The 14,427-nt window shown below is 44.6% G+C and overlaps 1 protein-coding gene across 2 annotated transcripts in view; it reads left to right on the top strand.

Moving 5' to 3' along the window:
• The first annotated feature begins 3,474 nt into the window (after nt 1–3,474).
• Nucleotides 3,475–14,427, top strand: part of LOC105191861 (metabotropic glutamate receptor 8) — a 109,908-nt gene continuing 98,955 nt past the window's right edge. For both annotated transcript variants that reach the window (XM_025299270.1, XM_025299271.1), the window contains exon 1: nt 3,475–3,886. In XM_025299270.1, coding sequence (XP_025155055.1) covers nt 3,737–3,886 — 150 coding nt within the window. In that variant the 5' untranslated portion in view covers nt 3,475–3,736. The remainder of the gene's footprint in view (nt 3,887–14,427) is intronic.

The following is a 14,427-nucleotide window of genomic DNA, read 5'->3' as shown; positions in this document are numbered from 1 at the left end:
TAAACGGCCCGTATACGTATGACGACGCGTCGGAAGAATAATGTGCGCGGAAGGGAACTCTCGCCGCTTGATCTATAAATAAATCTTTTGCCGGTTTTCATAGTCCATGAAAGGCTCTTTGGTGATACGCGGTTTATCCGAAGGGAAATCGTGGTTCGTATATTATCCGCGGCTTTCTCTCTCTCTCTCTCTCTCTCTCTCTCTCTCTCTCTTTTTGTTCGCTCGACTCGATTCGGAGAGAGGCCCATTCTCATTTTAATGTTATTCCTCGCTTATATCTCGCACCTCCGGAATAATCTTCTATAATACGAAATCGTAAATATACGGCCAGTGTATTTTCGACGACCTTGTTAATTATCAGCGGCCGATCAACGTCACGTTCCTCCTGAGAGATAGCCAAATTTATAGCGAAAACTCACAATCACGCCCGAAACGACGACGACGACGAGTGTACCTCCGTCGTCTCCTCCTCGCGTGATCTATGCGGATTACCCATTGGATATTAATTTCAAATGGCGAATTAATTTCCTGATTTCAGCGACGTGAAATTGTTAGCTCTTTATCGAAACCTCTCTGTATTTATTTTCAAAATACAACGAACAAAATACAATCGAAGTGAGACAACGATGTCTGTTTATACATTTTTATGATCGTAATAACCGCGAGAGAGATATTTGATGACTCTTTTTTATGATAATATTTTAGCGTGTCCTATATCGGGAGTAACTGCAGCTGTAAATATTAATTTAACAGCTCATCTCGTGCAGGCGCTAAGCAAAGTGGAAATATTCGCTGCAAATAACGTCGCATCTTTTTACACACATACTCGTACAAATGCTCCTACATCTGATCGCACTCGAAATATTTCTGTTAATCCCATTTCGAGTTTTTGTTCTCACTGCGCACTGCGTTAAATCCCGGTCGTGTCGATCGCAAACTGCGACAATTATCGGCGAAGCGATACGGAAATTGAAATCCGCCGGCGCTCGGTCTAGAAACACGAACGCGATTTCTGCTCCATGCCCCGTCGCATCGATCAATTATGCGGTGTTCGCATATCTCGCAATCGGCCGATAAAGATACAAGCGTGACAAGCGGATCCGAGTCGATTATCAGGACGCGCAGTTTCCGGGACGTCTCGCCAAGAAACTTTCCTGCATCTCCGAGTTTCTGACATTCGCTCGCGCGCATGATCCTTAAATCCTCCGCACGTGCATTTCATTCTATCTCTCTCTCTCTCTCTCTTTCTTTCTCTCTCTCTCTCTCTCTCTCTCTCTCTCTCTCTCTCTCTCTCTCTCTCTCTCTCCTTCTTTTTCTCTTCTTCTCTTCGTCGTTTATCCTTGCCAACCCTTCCATGCAATTTCGGCCGAATCAACGAAACGCACGAACGACTCACGTCGCGAATATCGACGAGAATATTGCGACGGGGTCGGAATGCAAATGTCGAGGCTACGACGGCGAGAGTCCTGCCGCACTATCCCCATATGAATTTTCGGCTTTCCTCTCAATCTCCCTTTCTGCGTCTTGAAATGAGAAAATTGGCCTTTCGCATTTCGAGACGCTCCGGAGCCTTTCGTACGTCCCGGTTCGTTATCCATTGTTGCTCTCTCTCTCTCTCTCTCTCTCTCTCTCTCTCTCTCTCTCTCTCTCTCTCTCTCTCTCTCTCTCTCTCTCTCTCTCTCTCGCTCTCGCTCTCGCTCTCGCTCTCGCTTCTTTCTGTTACTCCATGTAGCTGACATTTTCTTGTTTCGCCCGCGATATAGACGAGATCCGGATCTCCAGGTTTGAGATTCTTGATTAAAATGAAACTGCGTTACCGTGTGTACCAATATTACTCGCTGCGCGTTACGCGGAATAGACTAAGGAAATTCAGGGAACAGGTATTGGTTATGCAACTCCATTAATTGCTTCGTTAACAATCCAGTTTTACTGCACGGATCGTAATATAGCGATGATGATCGTCAAATATGAAAAGATTGAAATTGGTATTTGGATGTACACTGCACTGCTTCCAAGTATTCATGTCGCGTTTTGATTCTCCGATATTTCCAATGTTTATCACAAAGAGATAGCCTGCTAGCTGATCAAATATTTCCTGTGCAATCTGTGTGAGCGTGTATATCACGAATAAGTAAGAACGCTCGTCGTTTCTTCATCATTTCACGATTCCGTTTCGATTTGAAGGCTAAATTAATTAAAATTAGCAAAGGAAGAATTCTCGGAAGAAGTTATACACTTGATATACGATACCGAAAAAAAACTAAATGGCAGAATTTAATAGCGAAGTGCAATATTGCAAGTGAGGAATTTCCACAACAGAAAGGGACCGCAAAAAAGTCGAGGTATCGCTTGGATATTTCGTCCGAAATTCAAAAGTCGACAGCCGATACCACAGGCGCGTGTATGGAATGATCGATAGATATTTCTCTGTCTCTTGTCGCGAATCGAGCAACGCGAAAAAGTGACGGGCGGATTTTTCGCGTTCGGTGACCGCGTTCGGTTCGGTCGCAAGGTAATCCGCTCGGAAAAAAGGCGAGAAAGAGAGAGAGAGAGAGAGAGAGAAAGAGAGGGGGGGAATCCTTCATGGAGGATGTCGGCTGCGCCTGTCGTCGAGTTTTCAATTCCGTCGACGTCGATAAAGTCTCGACGCCCGCGTTTCTGTTAAGAAAGCGCCTTCGGATTTTCCTCGCACGGAAGGACGCGTTCCTGCGGAATCATAAAGACGATAACGTCCTACCGCGTCATTTCCCCCTCCCCCTCCTCCGCTCCCATGCTCCACCTCTCCTCCTCGCAGTTTCCTCGTCCTCGCATCCACGGAAATCACCAGGATGATTTACAACACACCCTGACGTATAGCTAGCGAGGGCACGTTATGCTTAAGGACAGATCACGCGAAAACGAATCTATCATTTTGTATGATTACCGTGAAATTCTAGTTGGGACAGGAAGTCGATTGCCGTTCACTTTTTACTATATCGACTAAATGGGGGATCTCGATTCTTTGTGCAAATATCTTATAGATCCTGTAATTATTTTTTAACGTAATAATTTTTTATTAATAATTTTTTATTATTAAATATTGTATGATATTTCTCGTTATTAAATCATTAATTTATGCTAACAACGTTACACGTTACACGTTAATAATTTATTATATATTCTATATATATTCGTATAAAATATGCTCAAATATAATATAATAATAGATTTGCCCTCGTTTTTATAATATATATATATATATATTTTTTTTTTTAAGCAACTTTCCGCAACAGACTTGAAAACATATTATTAATCACATATAAAATATTTGTGCCAATCTTTTGGCTGAATAAGACGTGCTTGTTTGACTTAAAATAATATCGCGATCACTTTGATAGAACGTAAAGGGAGAGACAGAGAGAGAGAGAGAGAGAGAGAGAGAGAGAGAGAGAGAGAGAGAGAGAGAGAGAGAGAGAGAGAGGGTCTTTTCGTTTGTTTTCTTAGGATAAGTTAAAGAGGTCTTGTTGCCATTAGAAGATGAATCTTGATCATTCAATGCTTTCCTAGCCCGGGAGTTGTTATCGAGTCGCACGAGATGGAACATTATCGTGCCTTTAACGCGTTATAAATCATAAGCACATCGCCCGGGAAAATCAATAAGAATCGGATGAAAAAGCTGAGAAGAAGCATCGGGGTGAATGAGAGGAAGAGAGAAAGAATTAACGACGCCAGACAGGCATCGTAGATACGCTACGAGATGAAGATAGAGAGTCGGAGATGCATGAGAGCTTGTTTCTTATTCAACCTATTGAGAGAACGGCTCGACAGTCTTCGTTTCAACGAGACACGCCGCTCCAACTTTGAAGATTTTACGACCCTTCCCGGTCAGCTACACGGGGATAGCGAGGTAACTTTTCGTAGCGCTCCACCACTACGCGTTTCCGTTTTAATAAATGATACGCGGAATTTCACGTGAAATTCTGAAGATTTTGACGGGGAACTTCGATATATACGACGTATACGATATATATTCCCTGCGAATTCTCATTCGCTTGGAATTCGCTCAGGTGAATTTCTACAAATAAAAAGATCATGAAAAAAAGACGTGGAAAACTCCGTAAATCTGGATTGACATACAAAAAGATAAGAGAGAAGTAGCCGAGGAAGAAAACGGATAACGCGATGAGTATTGTGTAAGAATGGAGATTGCCCGATATCAAGTGTCGGTCTCCCTTCAAATTCTTCGGCTCGATAAAAGCGATAGCTGGAAATCCCCGTCTTTTCCGTACAAGGGGCGGAAAATATGACACGAGATTAAATCGCGGCGCGAACGTTTAGTTCAGCACTCTGCTCCGCGGGAGGTATCGCTGGAATTCGCGTTGACACGTATTGATCTAATCGCACCGATTGCCGACGACACTCCGGAGAAAAGATTCAACCGCCGAGGAGAGGAGGGGAAAAGCTTTAAATTGCCCTCGCAGGAATTGCGTCCAGGCTTGTTGGGAGAACACTTGACTGTAAGTTCCGAGGTCGCGCCCTTCCTAATTGATTTCCCGTGTACCCCGTCGCCTCCCCCGTGTGTGTTCCTCCAATGCGAGGAACCTGACGGACAACGCGGACAAGGAACGCGTGAATTGTGCTTACTCATTCGGCTATGTGAAATTGCGGCAGCTCCGACGACCGCTTGACAATAACGACTACGATGTTGGCCACACACGCTGACAAATCGTCCCCGAGCCGTTCTCAGCCGAGCGTCGCATCGGTAGATTTGGGATGTCGGACTTGTGCACAATACGACTGATAGCGGCCGGCCATCCAATCCGGAATATTCCGCTTGAGCAACTTATTAATACAATAGCATGGGGAACCAGTCGCGATGAAGAACGACCGCTCGTGTCTCAGATACAGCCATGAATCTTACAAGAAATTCTCCTACACACGTATAATGTGCTCCTTTCCATTTATTACTTTTACGATACAACTGATAATAATACTTGGTCGATGACAATTGGGTTAATGACAATTGATAATGATAATTGATATTGATAATTGACGATACATCGTTTGCGGGCGATTTCATGGATTTGCGTAATATGCATCGTTCTGCGAGACGTGATTTGTAGGAATACGATCGAGCTAGCAGCGCAGCGCGATTGAAATAATAAAACACCGTAAACACGCGGCACAGATCGAACTTGGAAAAACTCGCTCTCTCCTGCTAGTGGCTGCTTCCTACCGGAAGCGGAAATGGAGATTCGCAGTCGACTCGCGCGCACCAACCGAGGATTGCCCGAAGTCGTAAAGTGACCCTCAGCTATGATCGATGCGCCGTCTCGACGACCTCATATCGCAACGGGGAATCCTGCCGATTCAGCGTTGCGAGTGGAAGTTTCATCCATGGACACGCGCATTTTTCTGACTCCGGCAAAATTACGGGCGACTTCATTTTTGCCTTCTCGTCTTTATCACGATCGAGGAAAGATCGAGAGCAAATCTCGTCGATGACGACGCTCATCAGTATTTATTGTCGGATGTTATATCTCCGTGCCTGTCAAGCGTTTCTCTCATCTCGACACAACGTATATATACACACACAGATCTCTCTGTGAAACTCGCTATTGATGCTTTATCGTCATGCACGTGATATTCTCCACACAAATACATCATCGCATAGCAATGAATATTTACACGTTGCCTCTCTTGATTTCACAATTCCAAATAATTCCATTGTAATATCAATCGCAGTAATCTAGTAACAGGATAGGCGCGTCAGAAAATAATTGGTAATCAGTGCACGACTGTTGATACATGCTCTCTCATATTCTATGTACGCGGTGATACAAGATAATCCAATAATTATCCTTCTGTTTTAGGATTCTGTTTTAGAATCCCGTTCTCTCTTTCTCTTTCTCTTAAATCTCGTATTTCTTACCCTCCATATGCAGTTTATATCTTTTTTTTGCATTTTCCTCATTGTCTATTAACTGCTATTAAACAGCATTGATCGAATCTTCCAATGCCGATGTTTACCGTAACCGGATCAGTTTACGCGAGTAAAACAATTCGTTTGAGCTTGATCTCGCAAGCTTTTCGACGTTCGATAATATTATTGCGATTAAGATCAAACTACGCCTTACCCCCTACAGGGGGTTGATGGGGAGGGGTGCAACACACAGGGTGATCATCAGTACGAATTTCAACGGTCCGCTTTGCTCGCTTCTATTCGAGTTACTCCGCGCACTTTGCAGGCAACTAAGATTCCGCCGCACGTCAGGATTTAATGGCGAGCAAGTACCGCACAAGAACTCGAGGAATCCATTACGAGTCGCCCGAGCGCTCACGGTAAGGAGAAAAGCGACGGCTACGACGACTACAAAGACGACGACGACAACGACGACGACGACGACGACGACAACGGCGATGGCGACGGCGGCGACGACGAGTGAATTTATGAATGGCTTTATGTGAATTTGATGTTTTAATAATTCTCCTATATCCGCGGCGAGACGCGAAGTCTCACCTGTGATTTTCGTTTATTACGGCGAATGTAACGGCTTTCGCGCGAGCGGACGAGCGAGAAAGATTAGGGAGTAATAAGTTCCTGGCGAAGCGTGCGCGTGCGCGTGCGCGTGTGTGTGTGTGTGTGTATGTTGCTCGTCGCGGTTATCGATTGTCAATGGTATCGATTATCGATGAATATGTCACGACCGCTAAGAGAGCGCTTTTGGCGAAAAACTCTCTTTCCCACGCATGTGGGGCACTTTGTTTATTAAAGCGATATTTAGTATGAGAAAATAGCCGAGTTAATATAAGTTTATGTGTCGATGCGCGAAAGTAAATGCACAAGTTTAACTTTTTCCTTAGACGTCGAAAAGACATTACCGAATTGGACGCACATCGTATATACTAAAAAAAAAAAAGTACTTTCTGAGAGAATTTTATTCTTACGTGTGGGGCCTCAAGAGGATTCCTTTAAAATTAAGAGGAAAATATAAATATATTATTTTTAAAGTTAAAGGGCTTAGAATATACGAGAGACTATGGGAAAAATCACTCATCAAATAGAATATTTCTTTTTTGGGTGGGTATTACACCGAAAGAATCCCGAAGTAAATTTCGCTGGCGTATTGACTGTTATAACAGTCACGCGTCTTAGGACACGCGTAACATGTGAAATATGAAGTGAAACGAACTGATGAGCATATGCATCTATTCTCTATATTTCTTACGATTCCAACTAGAGTTGAGCGAGTCGAAGAAATAATCAGCGAAGATCAGCGTGGGACAGAGTCAACGTATGAATGATCAATTTTCATTGACACGGCCTCGAGGCGAGATGACGGCGCATTAAAATGTCAGGCGATACCTCTGTCCCCCTCTGCCCTTCGCTCACCCTTCCTCTCATTCTCTTCACGCGCAGAGGCTATGTTAAAATCTGAGCTTTTAGCTTTACTCTTTACTACGGCGGGAAGGGGTTTACGAAGGAGGCGAATGTTTACCTTCTGCCGCCGTGGACCGGTTTTCTACATCGGGAAATATAAAGGAAGCTCCGTTGGCGGCAGCAGAGCCCGAAGGTATAAAATGTCGTCTCTTTGACATTATCCCTCGTCCTCGTCCTCGTCGGCGATGATTCTTGAACAAACCGATGCCGGCCGTTGAGAGCCTCCTCGCTCGTTCGCTCGCTCGCTCGGCTTGCATTTTGTCTCGCGCGCACTTTATACTTCAACGTCGCGCAGGTCTCCCTCGCAACTTTTCTCTTAACCCATTAAGCGTCAGCCCCTCGTGAAGTGTACATAAATTTTCTTCGCAACTGGATCCGCGCGATGAAGTTCGCCGAGTGTCGCGCGTGTGATGCTCGCGTATTGTTCGCGAACTCTCGCGAAAGATGTGTAAATACGAGAAAAATTGCAACGGTATCTGGATTTTGCAATCGCGCAGTGTTGGAAGTAAGATGTCGTGGGCGCGCTTGATTAGAAAATATCGCTGTTCGGTACTCCGAAATATACTTGTTTGTTCGCTATTTATTCGCGGGAGAAGTAAAAGAAAGATTCGAAGGTGATCTATGTAAATAATTGATTATTATCGTATCTTTACAACACACAGGCGTACAAAGTGAAATACTACCGACTGTTTGATTTATTATGATTATGATTATTTCAGATTGCAACGAGCGCGAGCATTCGATGCAAATTGAGTTTATCTCGTTTCTGCTTAATCCGTCGTTGTCGTTGATAAGTCGCGGCTAAATTATATCGCTTGGAATAGATCGCGGGGCTCGAGTATTTCCGGCATGTCAGGATCTCGGAAATCTACGCTAAGCTGGCTGTGCCGTGCGCTCTTATTGAACTCTCGAAGGCCATTTCTACAAAACCCTTTGGGCCGGAACTTCGGGGAACTTACTTCGGCAAGGGCGTTCCACTTCCATGCCGCGAGAGAATGTTCGCGATATTACACTGCGATGGAAAGTTCGATCGCCCTGCCGGCCGTACAGTTTTTTCTTCTCGCGTATAACACCTGGCAGCCACGCATTTTCCGCGGAATTTCTTTCTTCCGGTAATATTCCACCGCGTAACTTTCCACGAAGTGTAATTTACATTTTACAATGATTTCTTTTGTACCGTTGGGTCAACTTCTCTCATTCAGTTGGAAACGTTTGGGATTTCGTTACACACGTCGCCGTGAATGAGTTTCACCGCAAAAGTTGTGTCTTCTTTTTAATTTATATGACCATCTACAGTTTGTGCTTTATGTGGTAAAGACAAAACGATAAAACCTCGAAAATGAAGGGAAAAAGTTACGATATTATGCAAGTACGGGGTCAGCCAAGAAATTCACTTCGACCTTTTGAGTTAAATTTGATTCTATTGCATATTCAACGGAAATAGATGATGCATTAACCAAGTGATCACTGTCGTCTGATCGCTTGCCAACATCTTGGCAACCTTCGTATATTTCTAGAAGTTGACCGCTTTACTGTCAAAGACGGAAAATCGAATGGAATATTTCGACCGGTCCAATTAAATTGAATTTTACGCATGTTTTTATAAATCGCTTATGACAAAATTTTCGTAAAATGATTAAAAATAATAGACCGTAATGACTCGGATCGTCGTCTATGTACACACAGCGTCATATCTGAATTCTACCGACAAACCCACAGGACAGATTCTTTACTTGTAAAATACAGACTTTTCATTTATTTTTTTAATATAAAAGCTATAAAAGCTATTCTGCGAATCATGATGGTCTCGCGTATGCAAAAACGAATGCCGAATCTGACCGGAAATGTTTGGTAACTCTCGAATATCTACCAGATATTCGGGTATTAACGAAGTCGTGTGTTAACCGGAGGCAGAGTTTGCAATCAATGTTCCCTCGCTGAGAATTCATCCAAAATTCAGAGCCGCTCCATTACATTTGTTTTACATACACATTTACATTTTTTTACATTTACATAAAATTTAAATTATGGACATCTTATCGTATTAAAGAGTTTTTCTGATAACCGCGGTGCCGCTTGAGCTTCCAAGGGTGCATGGATACTCCACTAACACATGCTTAATTAACCTATTTTATTACATATGACGTAAAGGGGCGTGCCGGCGGCGCTTTCAGGCTTTTTCGCGAGTGCCCTTTTATATCCTTTAAACGTATCGCGTTTTAATAGAGAGCTAACGCTTAATAGAGATACTTCAATTGCGTAAGCACATCTTACAATTTTTCTCTTATACATCTTGCATGTCACATAATCTTTTTTCCATCGTATGTCTCGCATAGCTGAAGTCTCTTTTGACTGTCGTCAAGACGCATCGAGCAATTTGAAGTATGTAAATCTGACAAAAATTTCTAATATCATTTCCGGAATCATAGCACGGCGAAGAACTTTGTCGCGTAATTCACAATATTAACGATATTTTAGTTTAAGAGGCTATCGTAAACCTCGCGCAAAAATTCATTTGACATCGTGCATCAAAAATAAAAGATTGCATCATCAGAGACTGCAATCTTTTATTTTTGATGGTCGTGAAGACATGTCCTCGTTTGATGCTTTAATTAAAAACTGATCAAATTGACTTCGGAAGTGGGGTTCGGAAGCAGCTTTGACTAGCTCGGAACTATCTCGCTCTGTCAAACATGAGATGAAAAATCTGTACTCGCGACCGAAAATAATAATAAAAAAGAAATAATCAACAACCGTTTGTGAATTCGCAAATTGGAAGTAATATTGAATGAACGATAATTTCGGGACGTTTGCGAAAAATTATTGAATTAATTCGGGATTAAGAACGTAAAACGTTCGCGAGACTCAGCCCGCGCGAGAAGCGAGAAATTACATTCGTGTCGAGTTAGAGATCGTAAATAACGCACAAATTGCAGGCTAGGAAAAATTTTCGCCGGCAAAATAAAGGCGGACACGCTCTCTCGTTAGATTCGCGCGGGAGACGAATAATTGGAAGTGAAAGACGCTGAATGCCACGTGATTATCCTTCGTCGCAGCGTTTTCGCAGTCGTCGCGAGAGCTCGCGGCGCGATCGCGAGATCCACCTTGAATTATCGTACGAGAGACGTCATCGGATGTGGCCGACCTCGTACGAGAGGAGAGATGAAAGCCGCGTATTCCTCCCTCCCCCTCCCCGCTCCTCCCTCTTTCTCTGTCTCTTTTTCGCTGTCGGCTCTTTCTGGATCGAGTTTAATATCCAGAAGGGTTGGTTATACCGGAGGGCGAAGACCGGCAGGCATAAAGAAAAAGGCAAAACCAGAGAAATGCGGATGAAAGTCAAGAGGGAGGAAGATGGAGAGCGGAGTGCAAAATAAAAGAGAGGGAGCGGCGAGACACGCGGCGCGCGCGTGAAGGGCGCGATGCAAAGGACGGCGGTTGAACACATCGGGAATAACGCCATATCGATTTTCCGTGCCCTTTTCTGCCTCGACGTCCGCGACGTCGATAGCGTGCAACTTGAGCGTTAAAATTTCAAAGTGAGTATTTTTGCGAAAAATCGCGAGAGAAAGCCCCCGTATATTCTTGATATTAAACTTGGGTATATCCCATGTGATAATGTATCCGATCCTGCACGATCCGTTCATTTAGCTCGACTCAACAGCGTCGATTCCGCTGGATTTGTTGACAAGGCAGGGTAGCGACGACGATACGGAAAATTCATCCGCTCGCGCGAGTTCCGTCCGCGTGAGAATTCACAAGTCTCGTCATCGCAGCAGGTTCGCGCAATTTCACTTTAACTCCGATGGGATACCGCTTAAAATTCATTGACCGGCGCTCTCCAGCTGTAACCGCGACTGTTTTGATTCCAGCCTCGCATTTATATCATGTGTGTGTGACCGAAATAGTCGCCTATCGAGGCTAAATTTACAGCGTGAATACCGACAACTTCCCGTGCTCTCCCATCTCCCCCCTCTCTTTTTCTCTCTCTCTCTCTCTCTCTCTCTCTCTCTCTCTCTCTCTCTCTTTCTCTCTCTCTCTCTCTGGAGTCCGATTTACATCGTTCCCAAAATAAGCGGCTCACGCGAGCGCGCTCCAAGAGCGCTACATATTAATTTTGCCGTGGGCATGATTCTTTTCGCAAACAGCCGACGGCGATTTCGCGATCTCGTTCCCGCGTAGAAATCCCAGCCGGCGGGCGAGATTTACTTCGCGCGAGCGATTAATTATTACCGCTGCGCGATCGGAGCGTGCGATAAGCTCGAGCGCGAGAGAGGCTCGTCTGTCGAGCGAAATTCCTTGCGGACTTTTCCGCGATGTCGAATACGACGATCAAACGTTCGCGCGTTATGATTATAGTTCATCCGTCTTTTTCTCTCTCTCTCTCTCTCTCTCTCTCTCTCTCGTCTCTCGCGTCACGGACGTTTGATTCGCCGATATTTTCGCGCTCTCTAATTGCTCTCTCACGCTCGTTTTAACTTTATCCCATTCACTCGACATTCGCACGCGCCCCTCCCCCACCGCACCTCCCCCACCGCACCTCCCCACCGACCCTGTAAATACGAGCCGCTATCGCGTATATTCTAGATAATTAACTCGCTGTGTTCTGCTAATGCACGGATCGTATACACGTCCCTCTCGCCAAGAGGCCACGCGGGTCACAGGAGTGCACTTGACGTGACTTAACGCGTTGAGACCATATTTATGATGTTGCGTAAATCTCAGCTTTCTCTCTCTCTCTCTCTCTCTCTCTCTCTCTCTCTGCTCTCTCTCTCTCTCTCTCTCTCTCTCTCTCTCTCTCTCTCTCTCTCTCTCTCTGTCTCTGCTAAATAAACCACGTCCCAAATCTCTCTATCAGGATTCCTTTCGCCGAGCTTCACCTGTCCTTTTTATTATCGCACCGTGCTGCAAGCAACGCGTGCTCTCGCACGTGCATCGTGTCATAGCGGGATCATAAATAACAAGAGGTAGCGCGAACGTTGGCAGCTAACGCAATCCTTTCGATCTTTCGCTCGCACTACGGTCGCGCGTTTCACAGGATCCGAAGAACCATCTCCCGCTTCGCCGACGCGCGACGTGGCTTTCATGTAATTTAGTCTCGTGTTACGATGTTACAGGTAATGTAGATCCGACGTATTGTGTCGCTGCCTCTCTCTGCCTTTCTGCCTTCATCGCCTCGCATACACACTCGCCTCTCTCTCTCTCTCTCTCTCTCTCTCTCTTTCTCTTTCTCTCGCTCTCTCTCTCTCTCTTACTTTCGCGGCATACTAAACGCACGTCACGTGCGTATTTTTCTTTCACCGCCGTGTTTCCTTTCGACTCGCGTGCGAGTCCTATATCGCCTCACGTGCATAAATAATTTCCGGTGTGTCAGCGACATACGACGCTATATTAAAAAAAAGTTGTCCTTTGACACGTAGGTGACTGACTCGCGAGGGGGACTCGTGAGTAAAGGAGAGAATGTCAACGACTTGCATCGAGGGAATGTAATCCGAGCTAATAACAACGACTGGATTGATCGGGGGGGGGGGGGGAGTCTGCTCTTTTCTCGGCTATTTTTATTATTGTCTGCACACGTGGATGGAAATTTATAATAACGGGACTTGCGTATTATTTATCCGCGATTCGCGTACTGTCGTAGCGAGACACAGCTGTTTTACGTAACTCCGCGTCCGCTGCGGCTTTTTACTACTCGATAAAAACGCACAGCCGTGTTGACATGGCAGACGAAACGACATTTAAACGAGTTTACGCTGGATTGCTCTTAAGAAACAAATGTCATTCTTATATGTGTACGTGTGTGTGCGCGCGCGTCTCGTACTTTTACCGCGGGAAACTTGTGTCTAACTTATAAAAGCACGTATTGACGGCACGGCGATGGTCGTGACGGTATCAACGACTTCTTCGTGCTTTATATCAATATTAGTTCTCGGGGCGATAAAACCATCGATTCGATCGCTCCAACGGACAAGTACAGACAACTTTGTCCTAAACGTACATACATAACGTTTGTATCTTCGAACTATAAAATACCGTGAAATGACACTGCTCGCGTTTCAAGATATAAAAAAGTCATGTGTACATATAATAAGTACAATGGAGGGCTGCAAGCTGCAGCCGACAACCTGTTGGTTTACAACCGACGCCGAGCAGCCTGGAAGTTGACATTACCGCCGCTGGCAGCGCGCACAAAACACACGTGTTATTCTTTCCGAAAAGTTCCTTTATCTTATTATTCTTCGTTCTACCAATATTACGAATCACTCGACGTATTTGGGCAATATTTATTTTCGCATAAATGGCGGCACGACAGTGGCTGAAGAAAGCGCTCGCGCCGAAAAGTATTAATTTTTCAAGTGCAAATATATGCAGAGGGGATCTCGCGGGAAGTATCTCGCCGGTTAAACGGTGCGGTTAAAGATAAATCGAGCGTGCGCGAAGATTTCATATCGGATCTCCAGACGGTGCTGCCAGTCTTGAAAAATCGCCCGAGAATCTCTGTCTCCTCGCCGCCGCGCCGCTCTGATCTCGATTACCTTCGCGATAATCGCCATTCAGATTTCCTCCCGAACATACGACAGCGGTGTGAGGAGTTATGTGTCTTTCGAGAAACTTCATCGGGCCACCGTGACGGTGACAAATTGCTCGATTTCAGCGGCCACGCAATTCCCACCCCTCGACTTTCGGTTTCTATCAGCTCCGGTCGTTTATCAGGGAACTTCAGATTTTGTCCTACAAACGCATTGATACGCCTTTAATGTGCTCTAATGCAGTCGTTCCTTTTGTTTAGCTCGGTGATTATTCACAAGTTCCATGGATATCGATATCTTATATTTTACTTGTTCCTTTTTAGTCATTTTTATATGTCTAACTAAGCCTTGTTATACTTTTGCCTCATACCGTAGATGCTTATTCCGATATAACTTTTCTTAATTTTTACACTTATCGCTATGTATGTGCAATTAGTCATTTATTCAAATTTATTCATTTAGTCAAAAATGTTCGATACA

Source organism: Harpegnathos saltator, unplaced genomic scaffold, assembly GCF_003227715.2.
Source record: "Harpegnathos saltator strain DR-91 unplaced genomic scaffold, Hsal_v8.6 scaffold255, whole genome shotgun sequence".
NCBI classification, from domain to species: Eukaryota; Metazoa; Arthropoda; class Insecta; order Hymenoptera; family Formicidae; genus Harpegnathos; species Harpegnathos saltator.
Note: the sequence above shows the minus strand (reverse complement) of the source record. Positions and strands in the feature narration are given on the sequence as shown.